This window comes from Ailuropoda melanoleuca, chromosome 7, assembly GCF_002007445.2.
Source record: "Ailuropoda melanoleuca isolate Jingjing chromosome 7, ASM200744v2, whole genome shotgun sequence".
Lineage (NCBI taxonomy): Eukaryota > Metazoa > Chordata > Mammalia > Carnivora > Ursidae > Ailuropoda > Ailuropoda melanoleuca.
This window is the reverse complement of record NC_048224.1, coordinates 40,780,530-40,805,067: the sequence shown is the minus strand read 5'-3', so window position 1 is coordinate 40,805,067 and position 24,538 is coordinate 40,780,530. Positions and strand designations below refer to the sequence as shown.

At 54.1% G+C, this 24,538-nt stretch overlaps 1 protein-coding gene across 3 annotated transcripts in view; it reads right to left on the bottom strand.

Annotated features, from left to right (window-relative positions):
• The window catches only part of RGS3 (regulator of G protein signaling 3), a 103,442-nt gene that overhangs the window by 54,503 nt on the left and 24,401 nt on the right, over nucleotides 1–24,538 (bottom strand). For all 3 annotated transcript variants that reach the window (XM_034664341.1, XM_019795899.2, XM_011220428.3), the window contains 7 exons: nucleotides 23,971–24,076; nucleotides 22,802–23,153; nucleotides 21,933–21,972; nucleotides 16,998–17,194; nucleotides 14,655–14,738; nucleotides 9,433–9,544; nucleotides 3,666–3,709 (listed from right to left, as the gene is read on the bottom strand). In XM_034664341.1, coding sequence (XP_034520232.1) covers nucleotides 3,666–3,709; nucleotides 9,433–9,544; nucleotides 14,655–14,738; nucleotides 16,998–17,194; nucleotides 21,933–21,972; nucleotides 22,802–23,153; nucleotides 23,971–24,076 — 935 coding nt within the window. The remainder of the gene's footprint in view (nucleotides 1–3,665; nucleotides 3,710–9,432; nucleotides 9,545–14,654; nucleotides 14,739–16,997; nucleotides 17,195–21,932; nucleotides 21,973–22,801; nucleotides 23,154–23,970; nucleotides 24,077–24,538) is intronic.

Genomic DNA, 24,538 nt, shown 5'->3' with positions numbered 1-24,538 from the left:
ACCAGTGGGGTCTTGGTACTTCTTCCAACAACCTCGCAAGGTAGAGGCTGTGATTATCTCCATTTTACTGACACCCACAAGAACCACTTCCTCTTCCCTGCCCTGTGGATAATCTCTTTTTAGAAAATCATATTCCTCTTTGCCTGGGACAGTGACTGTATGACCTGTCTCAACAGTAGGGTTCAGGGCTGAGTCTCTGGCTCTGAGAGTTTGAAGCCGAAAGCCCCATAATGCTAGGGAATCCAGAAGCCTCTGAGCTACCAAAGACTTAAACCCAGGCCAGGCCCGGGGCCAGGGGTTGGCTGTCTTAGATGGGCAAACATTTTGGGGAGGTCCTTGCTCCCCAGGCTCCTTTCCAGGAGCTTTGGAGGCTGGTCTGGCAAAGACAGAGAGCACAGAACCCACTCCCTCCAGAGAAGCTGGACTCTTATCTGCATACATCTGTCCAAATCAGGGACCCCATTGCCTGCCTGGCTGCCCTGCATATGAACGGTCTCTCTTAATCCCCCACGTGATCTAACTCACTGGTTTCAATGCCATTGCACATCGTGCCCTCACATACCAGGATCCAGGGTCAAGGCTATAAGCATCTTTGAAGGCATCCTCACATAACTCACCCAGAGACAGGGCCTCCTGGTGGGGCAGCACTGGGCCTGGACCTCTGCATTCAAACAAGCATCCTCATATCCAACCAGAAACCCGGGTCCTCCTGGCCTCTTGAAAATCCCCATCTTGCCTTGCCTCCTTGTTCTTGAATCAGTATTATCTTTGTAGGAACTAAAACCCCCTCTGCTACTCTTTGTTCACTTGCCTTGACAAACCTCTCCTTCCATTCTAATGACCTGATGTTACAGGTAGGAAGGAAAGGCACAGCCACTAACTATTTTTCAGATGAGAACACTGGAGCTTGGAGAGGCCAAGTCAGCGGCCCCAGGAGACCTCAGGAAAGGAAAGTCAAAGTCTGTATTCTGCCTCCTCCAGAGCCTGTAATCTTACCACGTTTGTATAACTCTATATGTACATTACAAGGAACATGAGATATTCCTCTTAGCTTTCTTTTTAAAAGGTCAATAAATCATTGGTGATGTCTCTAATGGAGAATAAATGAATATGAAAAGCTCTCCCCCCGTGATGAAGCTGACAATAATAATAATTCCCATTTATGGAGCACTCGCCGTGTGCCAGGCTCTGTGCTAAGTGCTTTGGTCAGGGTATCTTATTGAATCTCATTTAATCATTACGACAGCCCTGCCAGGTAGGCCCCATCAGCCTTGTTTCAGAGAGGAGAATGTGACTTGCCCAGATCACTCAGTTAGGAAATGGCAGAGCCGAGATTCATGTCTAGGTCTTCCTAACCCCAAAGCGCAGACTCTTCAATGAATGGAGCGCACGATCAGATTCTAAGACAATGCTCCTTTACCAACATGCCTTTGTCCCAGTGACCCCGGTGCTCTCGAGCCAGGAGAAAGCTGCCTCTGTTCCCTGAGTTTGCAGCAGCTGAGGGATACCTGTCCAGGAGAACAGAAACTCCAAGGCCGAGGACGACTTAGGACAATCCCACCCAGGACCTACGGCTGGGGAACACCCAAAGCTGGGGCTGCCCACGCAACTGAGGCTTTCTGAATACAGTGGAAAAATCCCTCAAACTCCTGACTCTCTTGCCCCAGTTTCTTTTCTGGGTGCCACCTGTGTGTTAGACAATGAAGATGTGCCACTTGTCAGAAAGTGCTGTGAAGATGTGAGTTTGGGGTTCCTCGTGGGATCCAAGACCATCATGTCGAGCCTCCGCAGGGCTACAGGGCAAGCTAAGCACCCTGGCTTCCCGTTACAGATGTGGCTCTCCCCACAGCCTCTTAGGAGAAAAGAGAGGCCTCTGGCTGCCTGTGAGCTCCCATCTCCCAGCCCCTCTGGGTCAGAACTCCTGGCACTTTAACTGAAATAAAAGGCCTGGATCAATATCCCTTCAGCAATCTTTGGAGAGCTGGGAGGTCACAGCTCCCTGGAAGCCAATAAGCAGAAGTACTTTTCTCTGGGCCAAACAAACCAGCCTGGCAGGAAGCTCTCTTGGCATTAAAGAATCTGGAACTTCATCTCAGGCCCTGCCAGAGAGAACTAGAAGTTGGAGGGGCGAGGCCGAGGGGCCAATGCTCTGGCTTTCCCCAGCCTCATTCACAGGTGCTAGGCTGTTTGCAGGGCTCTGTGGAATTGAATCCCCACTGGCTCAGAAAGGCCTCTGTAGGCTGCTTTCCGGGCCTGGGGGAGGTGTGCCGACACGGGGGAAGACATCCAATGCCTTCCCGGCCCTCAGGTCGCCCTTCTAGGCAGTCAAGGTCCCCAGCTCAGCTCCGACAATGTCTGCTGCCCTTTGGAACCTTCTGCCTTCCCATGAAGCTAACTGGTCAACTCTGTCTTCTCCCCCTGGTGACTGTTCCCCCAAGGGGACTCTCTCGAAGGCCTGCACTTCCTTTCATAGCCAGCAACCAAAGGAATGATTTTCAATCACAAGCAACATACACGCTCCTTCTCAAAAGGGTACATGCCTCTTAGCTGGCTAGTGTAGACCATGCCCTACCCAGAGCGTCTTGTCCCATAAGACTGGCTGGGTCCCAGGCCTATTAGGAGGGACAGATTAAACGGAAGCAGAGGACAGGAACGGGTCTAACGAATCCTTGCTTACAGTACATACTGCCCCTGCTCCTATGAGCAGAGACACGAGACTGGAAACAGAGAATCTGCTGAAAATTTAAGCTCAGCGGCTCTCAACTTTTTCATCGCCGCAGACTTCTGTGATCAAACCCCTGGTCTGATGATACCGACTCTCCCAAACTATATCAAGCAGGAAGTTGTCTGCCTGATTTTGTTCGGCAAAGCCATAGCACTGACCGTATGTGCTTCTGATCGACCGAGATAACCAGGGATACTAGTCACACTGAGTTGCATAACTCTAGCCCCAAACACACTTCATGTTTTCTTCAGCCTGTGTTTGCTGGCCCAGGTAAAGGTGCAGTTTTACCTGCAGGCCCTTTAAAACTCTGACAACATTCTGTAGGAGGGGTCGTGGGTGGTACTTCCTGGAAAAAGAGGAAGAAGGAGGCAGGCACAAGAATCAGAGCAATCTCAGGAAGAAAGGCTACCGACCAAGTAAAAATGAGGTGATGCACGGCTTTCAGGCCACACTCTCACTGTGATCCCTGAAGGTGCTGGAGACCAGGGGGTCCCGTCCTTCTGTCCTCTCTAGGCACTGCTTTTTTTAAGATTGTATTTATTTATTTGATAGAAAGAGAGAGAGAGAGAGTGCGCACAAGCAAGGGGAGCGGCAGGCAGAGGGAGAAGCAGCCTCCCTGCTGAGTAGGGAGTCCGACGTGGGGCTCAATCCCAGGACCCCAGAATCATGACCTGAGCCAAAGGCAGACACTTCACCAACTGAACCACTCAGGCACCCCCATTCTAGGCACTTCTGTGCCCACCACTCCTCCACACAGAGGTGAGAGGCGCTGAGGCAGGGACTGCTGTCCCCATCCTACAGGGCAAGAACCCTGCCCAGGACCACGGTATAAGGTGCTGGGGAGCCTGGCCCCAGAGCCCTGGACTAGACCCAGACCAATGTCTTCCCACTAGCACCAGGCCACAGAGCTCTCTCCTCAGATCCAGAGGCAAGGACTCACCTCTGCCAGATACAGCACACAGAATTTCAGGTCTTCTGAAGAACCTTGGAGGGAAGAAAAAGTAAGACTTGTGTTAGAGTCAGCTCCAGAGTCTGAGCAGCTGGCCCAGCACCGCCAGCCGCCTGGCCCAGAAGCCTGTATGCAGTACCTCCTGGAAAAAGAGAAGAAAGGGGCAGGCACAGGTGACAGGGAAATCTCTGGAGGAAAGCCCACATGGTAGCTAAGCAGATGGAGACCCAGCAGTAAGGCACTGGCCCGCGGATCAGCGTCACTCAAGGAACGCTGTGGTCCCACCCCCAGGGCAGGTAGCCAGGGCACCTCTGGGCATTGAACGGCCAGGGGCAGGGAGCTGTCATCCATCTCAAGAGGCCTCCATCCTTCCATGCTCCCTGCCATGAGGGACATGGAGGCAGCACGCATTTGGGTTTTCCTTTAAATGCTCCCAACTGCCTTCACCATTTTTAAGTTCAACAAGGAGCCGCTTACTTGCTGGACAGACCTAGGAATGTGTGGGCTGTGCAGCGAGATTCCCCAGTCATGGGCTGGATGTCGCCCACAGATGGCTTTCCAGGCCAGGCCACCCCTTGGTGTGTCTCCCTAGAGCCCTGGTCTCTAATCCCAATTCACCCATTCTCCACCTCTCCACCTGGGAGGTGACTGGGAGGGAGCAGCAGGCTCCCCGCTCCTCCAACATCCCTCCCCACCGGGCCTCATTCTTCTGGGCACAGAGCAGGGATGGTTAGTAATTTCCTGAATTTCAAGCAGTTGACCTCATGGGGCAGGTAGTCCTTTTTGAGAGAAACAACCACAGCACCTGTAGAAAACCACACACACTTACTGTGCCACATGCTGTCTGTATATAAGCTCAACCCTTGCAACAACCCCTAGGACACAGGGGCTATTATCATCCATGACTCAGGTGAGGAAACCGGGGACTCAACACATATTGGAATCAAAGAAATTGTCCAGTAAACCAAAACGTTGTTGCAAAGTAAAGGTGACAAAGTAACAGAGACAGTGGGTCAAGCCAATTTCTAAGAAAAGTTGGGAGTGAAGGCGCTCTTGTGGGTGAAGGTCAGGCCCCCCCTGAAGCAAGCATGGGGGCAGATCCCTGGGCAAATCGAGGGCCAGGGGTGCCAGCAAGAGCCAGAGAAAAATAAGCCCATAGTGGGGCCTTCTCTGTGGACTTAGAAGAAATCCTTCTACTTCTTCCCACCTACAGGAGGGTTGGGAGGGAGAGGGCCCCACCTACAAAGTCCATCATGTTTGAGAAACTGCTCTTCTGGAAGCTTCTGCCAACTTCTGCCTCGCAAGGGGAGGTGGTTTCTTTTGTTTAAGAAAACATACTGAATGTCTCCTTGACTTTCCAGAAGCAGATCTTAGTGCCAAGGGAGAAACAAAAAGATCTATGCAAGAAAATAACAGAAATGGGGGTTTTAGAAGCTGGCAGTAAGAGAAAAGCAGGCTCTAGAAGGGAGGGGAAAGCCAAGGAGAGGGGAGCCTCAGGGAGACAGGAAGCCGAGGTTGGGGGAAACTCAGCCTACGATATATTCCCAATGGCGAGGGGTGGTTGACGATTGCTTGACAGCTTTCCTGCGCTGTGACACCCCCTGCCACCACCCTCCCGCATTACCCCAAACCTCCCCTGAAATCTGCTCCACATCACGGCCTTGTGCTGGTAGCATTATGAGAGAAGGACAGAATGGGGGCAGTGCTCAGCATGGCTCAGAGCCTCATAAAGAGACAGCAAGCGTTGGGAGCCCTGGGTGCCAGGAAGGAGCCACAGCTGCGGAAAAGCAGGCTGCAAGGTGGCTGACACAGGCGAGCAACCTCTCCCCATAAGAAACCCTTCCAGGGCATCAGACTGGGTTCTGGGCTTTCCAGAGAGTAGAAATGGGGGGTGAGTATAAAGGGACATGGAGGCAGCACACATTTGGGTTTTCCATCCGACACTTTAACTGCCTTAACCATTTTGAAATTCCACAGAAAGTCACCGGCTCCTGGGTGAACCCTGCTTCCTACCAAGGACTGTGGGCCATGCACAGAGAGTCCCCGAGGCCCAGAGATGGCTTCCCCACTCCAAGTCTGAGCCTCTGTCATCTTCCCAGAGCCTGCCCTCTCCAGCCTGGTCTGAGGTCCCAAATTGAACCATTGGCCAAGCCTTCCCTACATTGGGTGACAAGCCAGGAGGCATGTTGTTTCCATTTTCCAGTTGCAGAAACTGAGACCCAGGGAGAGAAAACAACTTGTACAGGTATGCAGTGAGTGAGGGGCAGAGCTGAGATTTGAACCCAGGACAGCTGCCTCTAAAGCCCATGTTCTGACCACTGTGTCACACTTCTGCTCCCCACCCACTGCCCCATACCAGCTTACTCGTCTGCATGCCACCAGACTTCGCACTCCCACTCCAGAGGCGGGAACATGTCTCTCCCTCTGCTATCACCCTGGCAGCCAGCACTTAGGTGGGCTCTGAGGATGTGCTCAGCAAATGTCAACTGACTCAATTTAAGTCCAAGCATTCCAGCAGCGGGGACCTAAGGCACTGAGTTTCCAAGACTGGGCACCTGGCTCCCTGGGGTGGATGGAGAGCCCAAGAATCAGCTGGACATTTCCACGCCATCCTGAGAGACCAGAGCAAGCCAGGAAGACACCCTGTGGGCGGGATACCGGCCGCCTGGGAGGGAGAAACACAAAGACCAGCAAAGCCAGTGGGCGGCAGAGACAGGAAGAGGCCACAATGGGCCCCGGACGACCGGAGATGTCCCAATTGTTAGCACGAGCTCTCCGCCTGTTCCCATTACGCTGCTGTTCAGACCCACTGAAGCTGCGGTGATGCTGGGCAGGAGGGGAGCCGGCAAGGTTTAAGTGGCCACCACCCGCTGGGAGCCGTGGAGAGGGGTGCTTCCAGCCCCCAAGCTGGGCAGTGCTTCTAGTCTCCTTCTAGTCAGTCTTGCATTCATTCAGCCAACGAACATTCACTGGGCACCCACGATGTTCTGTGCCTCGTGCCAGGCCCTGGGAGGACGCTTGGCCGGCAGAGCTAAGCTCCATTCAGGCAAGTCACACACGGGAGTCATCAGTCCCCGGGTGGGGTAGATTCTCCCGGGCCAGAAAAAAGCCCCTGCCAGCCCCAGCCTGCAGGAAATGTTGGGTGTGCTCCTCATCTCCATTTTCTTTGCCCCAAACTGAACTTTCCACACACGCTGACTTGAAAGAGACGCACCTGGGAGGCACGAGCAACATTCATCAGAGACCATTCTGCCAACAGAAGCTTCAGCGGAGGCCCCACATGGATCTCTTAAAAGCCTCACTCAGGCCCTCGCTGCTGTGCCAAGGTGTCTGTGGGTACCAGGGAGATGGGCCAGCAGTTGGGCGCCAGGACTCGGGACACTGGGTCAGCTCCAACTCTGATTGCAGGAGAAGGGGACACAGGACCCACAAGGCTGTCTCAGGGGAGTGGAGGCAGGGGAGGAGGCAAGGGCTCTACCAAAGCCTAGAGAAAAATCTAAGGGATAGGACATGCACCTGTGTGCTCAGTGTCACTGAGCCACGTCACTGGGGAGCCATGTTCGCTGTTGCTGGCTGACACTGCTGGGGAAGGGCAAGATGACACGTCTGCACCAAACCATTGGCACCAAACTGTCCCAGCAAGTCCAGGACACATGCACACTCGCATCACACACCCCCACACACAATCCAAGGCAGTCTCCCACATTCAATCCAAGCCAGTAGGCTCAGATGGCTGTGGTCATCTCTCCTGACGAGCGCTGGCCTTGGCCACCCTCAGCCCACCATCTGCAGGGAGAGGATGTGGTCTCCAGCTCAAGGAAGCCATACCTGCACAAAGCTGTTGCTCATATGAGCTCAGTATCTGGAAGGTTTCTCTGCAACACCTCAGGCCCCACACCACCCACTCTGAACAGCTGCCTCCCAATGGAAGACGGAGCTCGCGCAGACTCTCACTTCAAGGCTTGGGTCTGAGGGGTCCAGGAGGGGAAGAGCCAACCAATTCCCAGCCGAGCCCCTGACCGCACCCCAAGGCGTGGAGGTAGGACATTTGGGCACTGTCCAGCACCTCACAGCAACCTCAGGGTCCGTGTGGGGATGTCAAGGCTGGGAAAGAACATAGAGGGCTGGCCCAACCCATCTTTCACAGTCCAAGACACCAAAGCCCAGAAAAGGAAGAGGGCCAGCTGAAGTCACATTGCACGTTGGCAGCAAAGCCGAGCCCAGACCCCAAACTCCCAGCTACTACCCTCAGCTTTTCCATTGACCTCTTCTCTCGCTCCCCAACCTCCCCCGGCAAAGTACAGCCAGTTTGAGCCCCTCTTCTTTCCCCTCCGTCCTTCTAGCAGGAGGCTGAGCAGATGAGGGCCCTGGGCGTGTGGCCCCTGACCTGAGTGATGGAGCACGGTGAGCACAACGGAGTGAGGGCTTGGTTCTTAGAATCAGTGAGTGTATATTGCCGATCACCCCGCCCCTGCCTGGGTCCTGACTGCTTGAGCTGGGGTGGGCAGGCCCACAGAGCAAGCGGCTACCCAGTGGGAGTGCGTGTGTGTGTGTGCGCGTGCAGGGGGGTGGTAGGGACAGGAGAACGGGGCTGTGGGGGAAACCAGGAGGGGCAGGGAAGCTCAGGCCAGAGTCTGCCCCCTCCCGTGGGCACTGGGGATCCAGGGTCAGAGCCGAACCTGCTGGGGGGGGGGACTGCTCCCCGCCACCCCAAGGGAGGGGCCGGCCCCAAGAAAGGTGACTTGCTTTTTCCCCTCAGGGGCTGCCCTGGTCAGTGGGCAGGAGAAAGTTCGAGGCGGAGAAGGAGAAGTTGTAAGTGACTTCCTGTGGGGCAGCCGGAGCAGGGGTTCTCACACTCCCTGGGTTTCTAAGGAGGAAGAACAGCAGGGGCGCCCAACACACAGGAACACGGGACGGGTCCGCAAACAGGCAGGAAGTTTTCCTGGAGCAAAACCCGTCAAAACAGAATTCTTTCGCTGGGTAATATTTTCCTCTCTGCCCCTGTTGCCTGCGCTCAAAAAGGTCTGTTGTTGTTTTCATAATCTGGGAGAGGAAATCGAGCCCCTTTCAGCAGAGACTCCAGGCGCCAAACCAAACTGCTCCACAGATACTCCCAGCTGGCTTTCTGTTCCCGAGTGGAGGAGGCACGGTGGAAAGTTTGCGGGATACACTCGCTTCAGGCTCCCCCATGCCCCTGCTCCTTGAGCTCTGGCCAGGGCGACGCAGCTGGGAGGAGAAGGAGCAGCGCTCTTGTGTCCGGGATATGCACGGTGAGTGGGGTGGCAGCTGGAGGGTGCTGGGCACCTGGCGTGGGCCGGCCCCTGGCATCCGACCTTACTAAATCTGCACAACCACCTACCGGGAGCCCCACTTACACGTGAGCAAACAGGCTCAAAGAGGTTGAGTAGAACGTGCCCAAGATCACAGACGGTGAGGGGCAGGGCCAAGATTGAAACACAGGTCTGTCTGAGCCCAAAGCTCTTCCTGCTGCACTCCACTACCTCCCTGAAATGTGTCTGGAACAGAAACTCCCAGCAAAGCTCAGGGCGTACAGCCTAGAATGGAATGCCAGCGTCCAAGAGCCTCGCACCCCCGGGGCAGGACTTGACCGGACCGCACATGCTCAGATGCCCCACCGATGGCTGGCAGCCTGGCCGCTGGAGGGGCAGAATCCAAACTGGGCGTCCGTGCTGCCCGGAGTAGGGGGACTCGGGGCAAGGAGGCGGGAGTCCAGGGCACCTCTGGGGCGCACACTTACCTTCCTGTAGCTTCACACTCTGGAGGTAGAGGGGGTTCCTCAGGACATTACAGCGGCCCGGCTCATCTTCCTTGGTGAAGAGCAGCAGGTCCGAGTAGGCAAAGAGCGTCACCTGCACCACGACAGGGCACACTGAACTGGCTGCTCTGCTGTCCCAGGGCCCGGGAGCCACCACCTCCCTGGGGGGTCCTCGTCATCTCAGAACGAGGATCAGACTCTCAGTGTGGCCTCTGCCAAGGACAGAGACACGATCTGCAATCAGGACTTTCCCCCTTTGCTCTAGAGTTTTCTACACCTCTACTCTTTATCACAGAAGGCGGAAGGCAGGTGGATAGGACAAAATCCGACACTCACCTTCCATGGCAGATGGCCTACAGGCCTCGCCACAGCCCATCCCCCACCAGGCCATCTTTCTGACTACATGCCCCTGGAATCTTCAACCCAGCGCCGCTGGCTTGGCGCCACCCCCGAGCTGCGGGATGCTGGCACATTTGCTTGTATTCTCCTCTAAGCATCTGGCAGAAAGAGCACTGCCCTTGGAGTCAGAAGCCATGAGGCTCCCCACCAAGGAGCCATGAACATTTGGTTGGGGTCCCCGAACCCTCAGCTTCACTTTTCTCGTCTGTACGGACGGGGGAGCGTCCCTGCCCAGGTCCCTCTCAGGCTTCTTTCACGAGCCCCGTGTAGACTGCGAATTGAAGCATCAGGTAGGATAATTTTAACTGCGTTAATGCGTAATCGGTCTGAGAAAAAGCCGGTTACTTAACGCTCCAGAACAGACATGTATGTAACTTTTATCTCCTTTATCCACTAGCTGCTCCAAAAATAAAAGGAGAACTCTATTTTTAGACATTATAGGTAAACCAACAGGCATGCTCGGCATAGCTTCACGCTAAAAAAACTCCGCTTGATCCCATAACGCCACCAAAGATTACACTGTTCTCTGTTTTGTAAATCCTGCAGTGGCCTTTAGTTCAAAGCAATAAAAGCCAATTTTAGATTCTCCAAAGAAAGCAAAATGCTATTAATTCTGTGACCTTCCCTTGGAGGTGTCCAAACCTGACACTTCATCTCTTCTGAGGTAAGAAGAGTCAGCCAGAGGGCTCAGTGTGCACCCCCAAAGACCACAGCGAGTGCGTGCGAGATGGGTGCTGAAGTTTCCAAAGGGAACATGGTGACATTGAGCTCTCCGGCTGTGAAAAACGACCCAACAACTTCACCGCTAATGCTCTACGTACAAGGATATAGTAATAAGAAGCTATAAGGATGCTCTCAACAGCACCGTTGTGATAAAAAAAGAAAAGAACACAGATGTCCATCAAGAGAGGATGGATAAAATACATTATTCTATCTTCATAGGATGGAATTTTATGCAACTATTGAAAGAATAAAGTAAAGCTTTGTGGACAGAAATGCGGGCAGAAGTCCGCCCACGTAGTGCCCACATTGCACTAGGTAAGCCAAAGAGTGCGACGTGCAAAAATGCCTACGGCTTAATCCAGTTTTGTAAAATAAAACTGTAAATGTATACATTTTTGAAATGTCTAAGATACCACACTCTTCATGCCGGGGAGTAGAATTTCGCTTCCTACATTTCTGTTTAATTTGCATTGTATGACTAGAGAGTCTATTACTTTTGTGATTTAAAAATATATAAATAGTTTTCAAAGCCCCCCCCCCCCGGCTTCTTGAGCACAGAGCAAACAGAGAGGTCTGAGGGAAGCTGGGCCACAGAGACAATAGGGGTGTCCTTGAGCAGGAGGCTCTCAGGGGCTCTAGCTCTCCCATAGGAACCAAACACGAAAGCTCCAGAACCATGGGCTGGGAGGCATCCTGGCAGTGACTCTCCAGACCCCTTCCAAACCACAGTCCTGACCTAACACTGCCTTAAAGAAGCCCCCATCTGTTAAGTTCTTTCTTTCTGCTCAATGGATTCTTACTTGTAAATAACATCACTGCCTTCATTTATAGATGGGTACCCTGCATCTCAGAGAGGTTAAGTGACCTGTCCAAGGCCACACAGCCAGGGACCACAGCCCAGATCTGGCTGATCCCAAAGCTCTCATATGGAGAGGGAGCAAGATGCCTACAGCCATCCTGCCCTTGAATGTGAAAGAATCCAAGCAGGGACCAAAACAGAAAAGCAAAGCACACCCATAGTGAAACTAAGGGAAGGGAAGAAAATGATCGAAGAGTTGAGAAGGATCTCAGGGGTTGATTCTCTAAGCAAACCTGCAGGCTTTCCCACCCAAAAGAAATCTGGCAGTCACCTCCAGACCCACAGGGAAGCTGGCAGGGGAAGGGTCAGAGGAAGGCAGTCTGTCAGGAACCTAAAATGTCAAAAAATGTCCCAAGCTCAAAGAGAGCTAGTGGACGGCAACTGGGGGAGAACCATGGCAAGGTGAGAAAAGCTCCAGGCCACGACTCTGGCCCCAATTGCCAGAGCTGAGAACGTAGTCTAGACAGGAAGTGATTAAGGCATGAATGAAGAATTTCCCCAAGGGTCTGGTCAGGGAAAGAACAGAGCTGGCACACAGCTGGAGGCAGGGCAGAGGGGCAAGCGTGCCAGCGGAGGGCAGGTGGGCCCCTCTCCCATGTCACCAGCATCCTGCTGGCCTTCCTCCAGAAGGAGCCGTTGCAGCCCACAGTGGAGTGATGCCCGTCTCCATGGCCCAGTTACCTGCCGCCTTCCACAACAGGCCATGGGAGCCGCCAGGTGTCTTCCCCACACCTGCTCCAAGGACACATCTGCTTTCCCAAAGGGTCAAGGGTTGAGAGATTGCTTGGTTAGGAAATCCTTACAACTTGGACGTTCACTTCTCCCAAGTAGCCCTAACCCAGCTTTCTCTGAAGATCTCGCCTGAAGGCAGAGTTTCCAGAAAAGACCTTGGTGCCTTAGTTAATGGTAAACTCAGTGAGTCAGTGCATAAAGTAAGGGTGTGCCGATCTTGTGCCCCATAGTTCCCCTGTGACCTTGAGTGCAGGGCCTGGCTACATGGTAGATACTCGACAGCTATTGTTTGAACGCGTTAGTGAGGCTACGCCATAATGCTGATTCGATCTCGGGGCACGTTACTCAAGTGTGTGACTTCTGGGAGGGAATATGATGGGGGGGCAGCCCAGCGTGAGACTGCATCAGCTCACAGACAGTAGCCAACCGCAGCATGCTTGGAGAACCAATGGGAAGAACAAGGGGGGAACATTCCAGGAATAAAGATTTCTGTTACAGGTAAGGGAGAACTTTCGACAATTTAGCACTCTCCAGTAACAAAACCTGTGCCTGGAGGGGCTGCCTGTACAGATCAAAAACTGGGTGGAAAACCATCAGCTGGGAAGTTACAGAGAAGCAGTCAGACGGACAGCTTCAGAGGGCCCGACCAATACCGTGATTCTACAAACTTATCCAAGGCCCTGCGGCATTGGTTCATATTTTTGACCTGAAGGTACCAAGATCCATGTACTGGTTTTCTAGCATATTTCATGAAAAAGAAATATATTTACTTCATCTCCAGATCACTTCTTGCAGTCTTCAAAGGGATCTCTTAGTTCTAAGTCTCCAAAGATCTACCAGACAAAGATGTTTTGGTCAGATTGTAAATATAACCAGGCTACTACTCCAGTTCGTGCTTGCCAGTCTATTTCTCAGCAAACATGCCAGGGACAGCATGGGATTGTGAAAGCTGCGCTGAACCAGAGACCCAACTGCTGATCCCGGCTCTGTCCCTAATGAGCCTTGAGACCCTTGGGTTCCAGTTAATCTCACTGGAGCCTCAGCTTCCTCATCTGTAGAATGGGGACAACCGGGCCTCTCATGAGGATGCCGCAGGAGCTAATTTAAGATCTACTGTGTAAAATGCATGCACCATGAGAACACGCTGTAAACGCTCAGTGTTTGGGCACCTCATGGTGAGAGGACAAGCAAAAGGGTAAATTGAGACAGACGTGTGTATTTCAGGATGGCTGCCATTTCTGCCTTCTTCTGGGTCTTGCGAATTTGTAGCCACACCTCACTTTCTGACCCTTGGCCACCTGTCTTAGCTCCACCACACACTTGCTCACCAAGCAGGGCTCCGACCGACTTCTTGTTCCTAAAACTCAAACCCTGCTCACCAAGATGAAGTTTTACTCTCTCAGAGGCAACTCAGAAGATACGCCAAGGTTCCTAAGAAAGCTCCTCGAGAGGAAGTCCAGAAATACAGTGAGCAATACCAGGGTGGTAGAAATAAGCACACAGTCTCCCCAGGGAGAAAGAGAGGACGCTCATTTGGAACATACGAGTTCTGGTCCCCTCGTTGAGAAAAAACAAAAGCAGCCTCCCGCTTAGCCACAGTCACACATAAGGTCCCAGAATGCTGAGGCTGAACGCGCCCTGGGGATCAGCTACCCTCAGCTGCCTCAAATACACACACCGCCACTGGCTCAGATGAGAACGCCGAGGGACGACGGGGAAGTCATGAGTGAGCGCGTGGCGGAGTAAGAGCTGGCTCTCTGCTTCCTGCCGCCAGGTTTCCTGATCATTCCACTGCTTCCAAGCTGCCACTCAGCTCAGCCAAGCCCCACGGCGGGCCCGATCAGCAGCAAGCCCCCAGATAGGCCAGTCAGATCCCAGGGCTCCGACTTCTGTGCCAAGTAGATTTCACAGGCCTGAGCCAGCTCTGGGGATTGTGTGGGCGAGGGAAATTCCCCCAGTTCGAGATAAGCAGAGGCCAGCTCCCAGGCAGAACTGCGTGATCTCCACACCCAGGCCTCTGTCGGCAGAGCGGCAGAGCGAGAGCCCAGAAAAAATCACAGACTTAGCCCTCAGAAGAGGATTTGGGGATTTAGGTTAATACAGACCCAGAAAACCTGAGGAACTGATGCTCCTTCAAAAATTCTTTTTGGCTAATAGCTCCAATCTCCTTACCTACAAAGTCATTCAACACAGCCGGGGTAAACTGCACCTCTCCCCCTCCTTAGAGGAAGTTGGGATAAACCATGGGATGTCTTGCAGGGCTGGGAATACTTTCCAACCATCAAAGATGGACTAACGAGCTTTGAGAGGTGGTGAGTTCCCCATCACTGGAAATGCACAAGAAGAAGCTGGGTAGCCATTTAGTAAGGACGGGGATGGAAAGGGAGGGAGGTGGAAGACTTCAGGATTTTTCAACCCTGAGACTGTACAATTCTAAGAGAAAAGTTAGGGGCCTGGAGGATGCTGGTGAAGCCACATGTGTAAGCCTTACCTCGACAGCCTTGTTCCTCCCCTCGTACAGCAGAAGCTCCTCAGACAACAGGAGAGTCCGGGCAGGGTTACAGAGATCTAAAGGCTGAAAACAATGCGGGCAGTTCAGAGAGGCCGGGTGGAGGTGGGCTGTGGGGGGAGGCAGCTGCCAGAGCCAGTCACAGAGAACCCTCTCGACCACTGAGAGAAGCCTCCAGCCACCTCCCGCCGCGGAGCCCACACACCCCCTCACACACAGGTGGAAACAGAAAGACAGATGCTCTTGTCCTGGGCGGAACTGTCGCTGCCACCTTCCCCACCAAGCCCCACTGTAAGAGCCATGCTCCGGCAGGAAGTCCAACCACACATTTAGGTGCTCACAGTCCTCCCCTGAGCTCCCCAGCTCTGTTGGGCTCTGGGGGCCCTCCCAGCCCTGACTCTCCTCCATCTGTCCCATTCAGGCCTCACGGGGAAAGTCCCTGCTGCCAGGTCCCAGATCCTGAGAGCCTCATGCCAGATTTGGTCACTTTGGTCCCTTCAGAGCCAGGCCGGTCCCTGCTCTATGTGCATAACATGCTTGAGTTAAAGGACTCCTTCCCAGCGAGCAGCCCCCAAGGACCGATTCTCACCCAAACTTCTCACCCACCCCACCATCCTGCCTTGCCCCTGCCCCGGAGCCCCTGCCCCCTGCCCAGCCCAGAGAAAGCTCCCTAAGATCTGGATTACCCAGGAGGGCTTATGCTGGGTGCATGCATATTTAGAACGTGGCTTCTAGGCACCCAACACCAAGCAAGGTGCTGGAAGAAAGATAACGGAGCAAATGTCCACTACACACAACCACCTGGCTGGATCTCAGGAAGAACGTGAGGCCAAAGAAGCAAGGCCCCAGAAGGGGCCAAACAAAACATGTTCTCCAGGAAAGCACACAGAGGTGGTCAAATAAAGGGAAGCAAGGAAAAGACCATCAGGGTGTCAGGCTCATGGGTAGGCCCCGGGGTGGGGAGAGGGGGTGGGGAGGAGGAGGAGGGCGCTGGGATCAGGAGTAAACACGCGGCCTCTGGAGTGGCAGTCACGGCCTATGGCTTTATCTCAGGGGACACCTACTTTACGACCATTGGTTCAACTGTACATTTGTTAGGCCGTTTTGGGTTTATGTACTTTGCAATTTAAACGTTGTTATAACTTTCTGAAAACAAACTTTCGTTTTCTGTAAAGATTTTAAAAGGAAAATGAAAAATAACCCCGATGGATGCCAAGAGTTTCGTGGTCCCGTCCTGAGAAAGAGAAGAGACCAAAAGAAAGGCAGGAGTTGTCCAGGGAGATGAATGTCACCCGCCAGGAGTGCATGGAGAGGGAAGGCGTGGTCAGAAATGAAGCCCCTGGGACCATGTCTCCTCTATGTTGCTGATGACAGGACCAACTAACACAGTCTTTCTGGAAAGCCATTTGTCAATATAGAGAGAGAGCCTTTGACATGTTTATGACCCATGACCTTGTCGTGTCACTTGCAGGGCTCTCTTCCAAGGAAAACAATCAAAGGGGCAATTCATGCACAAGGATTTTCATCACAGAGTTGTTTGCAATAGCAAAGGAAGGAGACAGAAGTGTATCTGAACAGAGAGCTACTTAAATAAATACATGTCCGTGAGCTAGAGCAGTGTGCGACCGCTACAAATCAAAGGCTCAAAGAGTATTTAGTGACGTAGGGAACTTTCCTGCTGCAACTTTTATTTTAAAAAGGCAAAAGGATAGAAAACGTACAGCAGGAGCTGTTTGGTTTTCCTTCTGAAGTGTATACACGCACGCAGAAGAGACACCTATACGTTCACACCGAGGGCATCTGGGGCGTGGAAGACATAGAGGTTTGGAAATGAGGAGGAAGAAAAGAAAGAAGCAGACGGAGAAGTAGGAGAGGGGGATGGAAATGAGTCTCGGGCCACCAGCTAAAACTGGCCAGACACGTTTACTAAGACCAAGGAGACGCCAGACTTCAAGGCTCTCCTTCGGTCATTTCCAAACAACAAACCAGTGGGTGAGCCAGGAAACAAAAGCCTCAGCGAGCAGGCCCTGTGGCAAGGCCAACAAGGGACTATAGTGTGCCTGCCCTGTCCCCAGAGAAAGGGAAAACTGGGAAAGGGGATGGGGAGAAGGCCCCTTGTTGCTGGGCTTCCCTGCCCCCCCTCTCCTGGTCCTCCCCCTGGAAACCTCAGCTCCCTCAGTATAAGCCCCAGAAGCCTGAGCCCCTGAAGCCATTTCTTTCCCTAAAGGGGACCCTTCTGGAACGAGGCCTGGAACGACCCTGCGGTGAGGGCCCCTCCTCTTTCTCATCTCCCAAGGGAGCCTTTGGGGCCAGCCACTAGCTCACCTGAACAAAGACCGGGAACACCAGGACCTTGGGGGCCAGGGTGACGTAGGTGCCATAGCTTGAGTGTGGGGTGTGCGGCCTCATGACCGGGCAGTTCTGGTAGTTGCCGTGGCCTTTCATGGTCTGCACTGTCTTCATCAGCCGGGACTTCTTCCCCAGGCCTGTGTAGGACTTCCCTTTACTGGGACTACCTGATTCTGTGGAACAGAAATGGGGGACCATGAGGCATTTCCATGCAAAGGCATCCCCTCTGCAGAGATGGAGAACACAGACGTGGCCCATCAGTCACCACGTACTGAGTATATGCTATATGCCGGACCCTGTGAAAGGTATTGAACACAGATGGAGGCCTCAGAAGGGTCTCAGGCCACAGGGAAATCCCTCATACTCTCATGCAAGTTACTGACCCATAGAGAAGCAACCCTGGGACTCAGAGGGAGCCGGGAACCACCAACTAGGACGGAGGCAGCAGACCCCCTCTCGTGCCCAGAGCCCGAGTCACACCTATCAGTCTGGCCTCGTCCTTTTCAAAATCAGGAAGTCTCTCATATTTGAGAAATCAGAAGATCTGACCTCAATGGACCCGCACTCCCACATAGAACAACCGGTCAGCTGGACAGCCCTGGGTGTCGGACATGCTGCACCAGCCCCATGGCTCCCTCTGCATGCCCAGCACAGCTCACCTGTTCCCTCACCTCCCACGTCCCACGGACAGAGGGACTGGAGGCCTGGTGGTAGCAGAGATAGTGGGCTTTTCTAGGCTGTATCGGAGCCTGCCCTCCGTTAACCACGGGAGCTCTGTGGCCTGGCTCACCTCCGTCAGTCTAAAATAAGGAGTGGCACCTGCTGGCCCAGTTCTCGGAAAGAACACCAGCTCTGAGGCCGGATGGCTGTGCCCAGATCCTACTCCTCTGCTTACTAGCTTGGTGACCTTCAGCCACTCACCGTCCCCCCCTTAGAGCCTTGGTTTCCTCAACTGCAGGAACAGTACCAAGTTGAGTGGGTTGCTGTGAGGATGCAATGAGATGCTCCAAGGAAAGCCCTAGAACAATGCCTGGGACCTGGTACGTGCGCAAGAAAGGTTAGCTGCTAACGTATTGTGCCTCTTGTTGTTGTGGTTCCTCTACTTGGAAAAGCAAGTTAATTAGGTGCCCCGTAGACTCTGAAAATCCTAGGCTTCACTCACACATTATTCTAATCAGAAAGAGGAGAGAAAGAGAAACACTTCAGGGAAGAGAGCAGATGGCAGGGGTTCCTCTTTAAGGGGACACTGCTGGACATGCACCCCCACACTGAGCAAGAGGTAGCACGCAGGTCTCTATTGGGTCCTGTCCACTGGGCAAAGGAGCAAAACACAGAGTAGCTCAAAAGTCAGGGATTCTTCGGTAAAAGCAGGTAGGAGGCCAAGTGCAATCACATTCAGGCTTGGCTAATACCTGGGCCGCCTCTGGGGGGCTCCTGCTGCCTGGTGAGCAACTGACCCAGATGCCTGGCCCACGTCCCAGGACCTAGGCATCCTTCTACCACCTCCAGGTCCCGGCAGCCAGGGGCTGAACAGGTGGTCCGAGCCTAGCTACATCGCGGGGAAGCTCCCCACCAACGCGAGGTCCCCGGCCTCAGAGGAAAAACTCAGCTCAGAAGATCTCACACTTACTTCCTCCGCCCACCGCATGCCCCTTCTCACTGAGCTGGGTGAGAAAAACAAGTCAGATCCCCATCACAAGTGACCACCGATCACAGCCATATCTTGGGGCAGGACTCAAACCATAATAACTTAAACCACTTCCTGCCTCTTCAAGGAGTGGCTTAGAGAAGAGTAGAAAGAATGTGAGCCCAGGGGCTGGGGGAGGGACTGGGGGCTGGGGGACGGATGCCTGGAAGCAGTTCCACAGCTCCTCCTCTGATCTGGCCCCAGGCCCCAGCCCCAGAGGGGTGTGTGCTGCCAGGCCCTCTGGCCTCTGCTGAAAGAACCCATTCTGGGTTTCAAGACCTGCCCTGGATTTGAGCTGGACAAGACACTTGAACTTGAGCCCTGGCTCCCCCAGACTCTGGCTGTGTAACCCTGAACAGGTCCGTTCCCCCTCTGAGCCAGAGTTTTCTCCACTGCTAAGTGGAGACAATACAGAGTGCTGCCTTGCCTGCCCTGGGGCTGGTGGGGGGCTCTCACAACAGGCTTGAAGGGAAAGGGCTTAGTGAATGGTAGAGGAGTGGAGAGCACAGTGGGATTATCACAAACCCGAGCCCGACAGACAATCCACCCACCAGGGCTGGTGTTAGGACACGGCTGCTGGGCCTCAAACCATACTGTGAATGAGGTCACAGGGTCAATCTGAAACTAGACAGTCTAACTGAACATGACCAAGCCTAGACCAGAGAAGGCAAAAACCACACAGAACTGACAAGTGGGAGACTGAGGCAAAATAGACCAAAATTAAAGGGTACCATTTGCTGACGCCAAAATCTGGGCCCTGTGCTTCCAGTCTCAGACTTGTAAACGAATCCAGGTCTTCCCTTTCTCTAGCCCAGCTGCATGGGGCTGTCACACCATCTTCGCCTTGGGCCTACAGAACCATAAATAACCCATGTGCCATACCTCTGCCTTCAGGTGGGAAAGGTGTGCTTAGCCCCATTTTATAGACCAGGCAACTGAGGCCTAAAGTGGCTGGGTGATCTGCCCAAGGACACCCGACCGGTAGAGGGTATGAAGCAAGATCGACCTAACCAATGCAGCGATCATGCCCGAGAGCGCCATCTCCACACACCCTGGATAACTTGTGGCACGTGAGTGTGGCTCTCCAAATGGATTTCCTGAAGTATCTTTTTTAAAAACCAGTCCAGGTTGCAACCCAGGCACTGAGCTCTGTGAAGTCAAACTCCTTGACTTCCCACCTGCTATCTCTTAACATCCACTGGTCCAAACTCCCCACGTCACCCTTTTTGCTATGACACCTGCTCCACTGAACAAACACAGTTATTACTCAGCTTTGCTCTGGCTTGCAAGGCGGGCCCTGGCAGCCATCCCACCCTGGCAGTGGAGACTCTGAGGCCGGACCCCTTCGCAGGGCAGGGGACAATGCTGAGGGCACCAGCGGCCCCAGGGAACATGTCAACTACAAGCAGCAAGTGCCCTAGGCCACAAAAGGGCAGGAGACCCCATTCAACTTTGGATGGCTCAAGCCATCCCCCCAAAAGGAGGCCAGGCGGCCCAGCCAGAGGAGAAGGCAGAAGTCGGCACCCTGGTGACGGCCCCGGCCTCTGGAGAACCCCAACTGTGTTTAAGGGAAGGTTCAGTTCCACCCCTTCCTCTGAACTCCAGGACTAAGAGCTGCGAAGACTGCATCGCTGATGAAAAGCCAAAATGTCCTTGCATACCAAAAAAAGCCATTACCGTGAAGAATGAATGAAGGAAGGTCAAGTTCTTAATACAATGCCTTCAAAAAGCTACCACTGTTATTAATACCGTCACCATCTCCTTACTTGTCCCTCTTTCTCCACAGCTTAGATGACTGTGTCCTTGGTTCACTCAAAACTATATTTTCAGAGGAGAATCCAAATGTGGATCCAGGATGGGAGGGCTCCGAGAGGCATCTTCAGGCCAAGAAGGACTCAGTCCCACACCACTAGCCCATCGCAGGCAGCGCCCTCTCCAGGTCCTGTGCTCCGTGACCAGCATTCAAACCCTAGCAGCAACCAACCAGGGTCATCCTCCCTCACTCGGGTCACTTGGCTGAAATTCTACTGAGTACCTGCTGTCTGCCACACCCCGGGTCCAGCACCGGGTCCGCAGAGACGAACCGGCCCAGGCCCTGCCTTAATGAAGTCACCATTTAGCAATGACACCCCACTCTATCCTAATGCTCTGACTAAAAGCTTTTTAAGAACTCAGGGTTGAATAACTATTGGACTCCTCTCTAGAAGGAACACAAGATGCATTTCCAACAGACCAGGCTCCTCCACCCAAATGGCCTACCCTGGAGAGAACGAAGATGCCTTCCATCAGCAGCCCTGAGCCTGATGGGAGCCCTTTTCTCCCCAAAGGCACAGGCACTCTTCCAAGTACTCGCTCTAAGCCAGCATCGACTCCACACTACGGATGGGGAGGGCGGCAAGGAAGTGAGTCTGCAAGCAGCTGGGAAAAGGCCTCTCTCAAGGAAGTCAGCAGGCATTCTGGAGGCACTAGAGAAAGGGCTCGAGCATGGGACCACCAGGCAAGGCTGGTCGCCACCTTCCAGATACCAGATGGACTTGAGTCGGCTGGACCACGGCAGGCATGTGGAGGGCCTTCCGCAATGCCCCACCAGCTCCAGCACCAAGACTGGTATCTCAGGTATCCCGGGAGAAGGCCCTGGTTTTGAGCTCATCTTCTCTCCCTGGCTCTTAAAACACAGGGCCAGGATTCAAATGCCAAAGGAGAATTGGTACCAAGACACCCTTGCAGTTGAAAGACAGCTGTCTTCTGTGTAGCCTCGCTCGGTGGGCACACTTCTCCTCACAACCAGTCTCTCCTTCACCCCTCCTGACCACTCTCTGAGGTGGGAACTGTCAGCCCCATTTTACAGATGAAGAAACAACTCCCTGAGACTCAGTGAGGGATACGGATTGTTCACAGTCACGCAACTCCGATTTGAACATTCCATGCCCCCCTTCTGGGCAGGCCTGACCGGGTGGCCTATGGCACCTAACATATATTGGTTGTTCAGTAAAATGGAATGAGTCGCAATCGAATGCTAAAATCCTGAACACCATCTCTTAGACTGCCTTGGGAAGATCACTTCTTCCTCCTCAGTTCAGGCTCCAAGGAGAAAAGACACTGGCTCGGGGAGGGAGCACAGGTAAGAGGGGAAAGAGAAGCTATGTCAATGTGCTGGGGATCCACACAGCTGACCCTACATCCCTCTGGGGCTTGGAGGGCACAGCAGTAGAGGACAGACCCACCTTCGGGGATGGCATCCTCCTGGTACACAGGCCGCAGCAGCTGCAAAAGAAGACAGGAGAACCACCTCAGCCCAGGGAACGGGGAGGGACAACCAGGCAGGCTGCTCACTCACAGGGCACCAAACTCAGCAGCCCCCGCTAAGGAGCAGAGGGCAGTGCTTGGAGGGATTACAGAATCCAGAATCCTCTAGAATGTTAGAGTTGAATAAAGCGCTAATGTTCATCCAGTGTAACCCCTTGGCCATGTCCCCAGCTTTCTAGATGGCGGCTTGTTCCAAAGTGCGTTCCAGGGAACGGTGGTGCTGTGGGACACTACCAGCCCTGCCACAAAGGGTGTGCCATCAGAGGAATTGGGGAAACACTGGGTTAAACCACCCTCTCCCACAAGACACCCTCAGAGCCTTGAGTAGGCTACTATGCACTGGGAATCTCCCAGAAGAGGAGAGTTTGTGGTATTTCTCAAACTTATTTGACCTCAAGACACTGTTTCCCCAGAGTGTCCCACGGGACTAACGTTTCGGTGCCCGTACTCCTCGTCCCACCGTGCCATCCAGTGTCTGCATGCCCACCCATGACAGGGGCACACCTTTCTCACCACAGCCCACTCCCCACTGTAGAAAAAGCACAGACTGGCAGAAAGCACTTCCTTCTTCTGAGGTGAAATCTTCCTCCCTGTGACAACCCGTGGGCCTGGATCTGTGCCCTGGGCTGCAGAGACCCATCTGCTCTCCGTCCCCAGAACAGCCCGGTGGCCAAAGCTAACACCACACCCTGCCTCCTCCCTGAACACTTGCAGGCTGCTCCCTACACAGTTTTGTGCAAGGCCAGGGACCCATACCCTTCCCCTTCCCCCAACCAGCTATCCATACCTGGCTCCCAGGGTTCAGTGGGGCCAGGATGATGTAGTTGGGGTCAGTGGAGGCGGTGGGGCGGGACAGCGCAGGCAGGGTGTGCTGGCCCCCGCGCTTGGCCACCTCTGTGTAGCGTTCCCAGCCCCCGAGGAGTAGCCCGTCGGAGCTGTCACACACCAGGTGGCAGCTGTGGCGCTGCTCAGGCCGTGCCTGGGCCCCGTGGGTACAGTTCTTCTCCCGCTTATTGGGGGGTGACTGGAGGTCGTGCGTCGACTTGCAGGAGGCCCGCCGCAGGACCCCGCCGTCTGGCCCCGGCTTGACCTGGGGGACCATACGCCACACAAGCAGGATGATCTCACTGGGGCAGCTCCTACAGTTGGTTGGGGGGAGGGGGAGGGGGCGGGGGTGACACAAAGAAGTTGAGTTTGGAGAAAGTCAGCCAGCGTGGGGGGGGGCCCTACAGGGCAGAGAAGAGGGGTGGGGGAGGGGAGAGAAGCCCCCACTGGTCGGGCAGGAAGGGAGGTAAGGGGCCAGGCAGGAAGGGAGGTAAGGGGCCGTCCCAAGCTGCGACAGCAAAAGTGTCCCTTAGATCAGTCAACCCTAGCTGACTGGCAGTGGCAGAGGACCCTGAGGCCAAGGCCAGGTTAAACAAGGGTACCAAACTCAACTAGTGACATCGGTCACGGCCGAGTCTAAGCAAGGAGGAGCAAGCAAGCCTGCACCCAGAAGCGTGCAACCCTGCACCCAGTCATTCTGGAAGTATACCTAAAATGGTCATGAGAGTTTCACCCCAGTGGGTCCAAACTGAGGGGACCCAAACATTCTAAAGAATAATTTTTCAAGTATGCACTTGAAACATTTGCAACATCTACACATCCTTTAAAAACAACTGGCTTAGCTCTGAAGTCACAGAAATAATGAGCTGGAGGAGAAAAGGCCGCCCCGGAGCCGCGACAGGAACCGCAGGGTCTGTTTGAGAGCTTCTTGCCTGCTGTTTGCCCTGGGATCCAAAATTGCTCTGAGCCTGAACCTTCCATTTGCAGACCGAGACACTGATTCCCTGAGGAGCAAAGTGAATTGCTCACAGCTGCGCGCAGAGGGGAGGGTGAGGCCTTGTGCCAGGGGCTGGGGGCTGGGGGAGGTGTGCCATTAGCCTGAGGCCCAGAGCCACCCGCTGCCCCTGTCACCGGATCTCATGGGCCAGCTCCACGCATTTCCAGTGCTCCACAGGCCTCTCGTTCAGCTGCAGCACTGTATCCAGCTGCTGCAGCCCTGCCCGCTCCGCCGGACCTCCTGCAGGGACAGAGAAAAGCCACCCCAGGGCTCCCGTGGAGCTCATGACACTGTCCAAAGGCCTAGAGTCATGGCTGCCACAGTGACGTCAACAAGGGGCAGACTGCCCACTCTGTTTGCTCATGTGTGAAATGCAGGAGGGCCGACCTTGGTGGCTCTCAGGGGCCTTGAAGAGAGGCACCCCTTCGCCCTCATCTCCTCTGCCCACTCACTCTTCAGCTGTCTGTCCTTCCCAGCCAGGTCCCACCTCGCTCTCCCCAGGGCCTCCCACCCCCGGGAGAGCCCTTCCTTGTTCCCAGGCTCACACACTTCATTCATTCCTTCAACACCGTTCACTGAGCGCCAGTCCTGCGCCCATCCCCATGTAGGCACCGCGGGGGGGTGGAGGGGGGAACACCCAGATCACCAAGCCCTGGCTTCTCCTCCATGATAAGGAGAAGTCTTTGTGAAAAATAGGGAGGG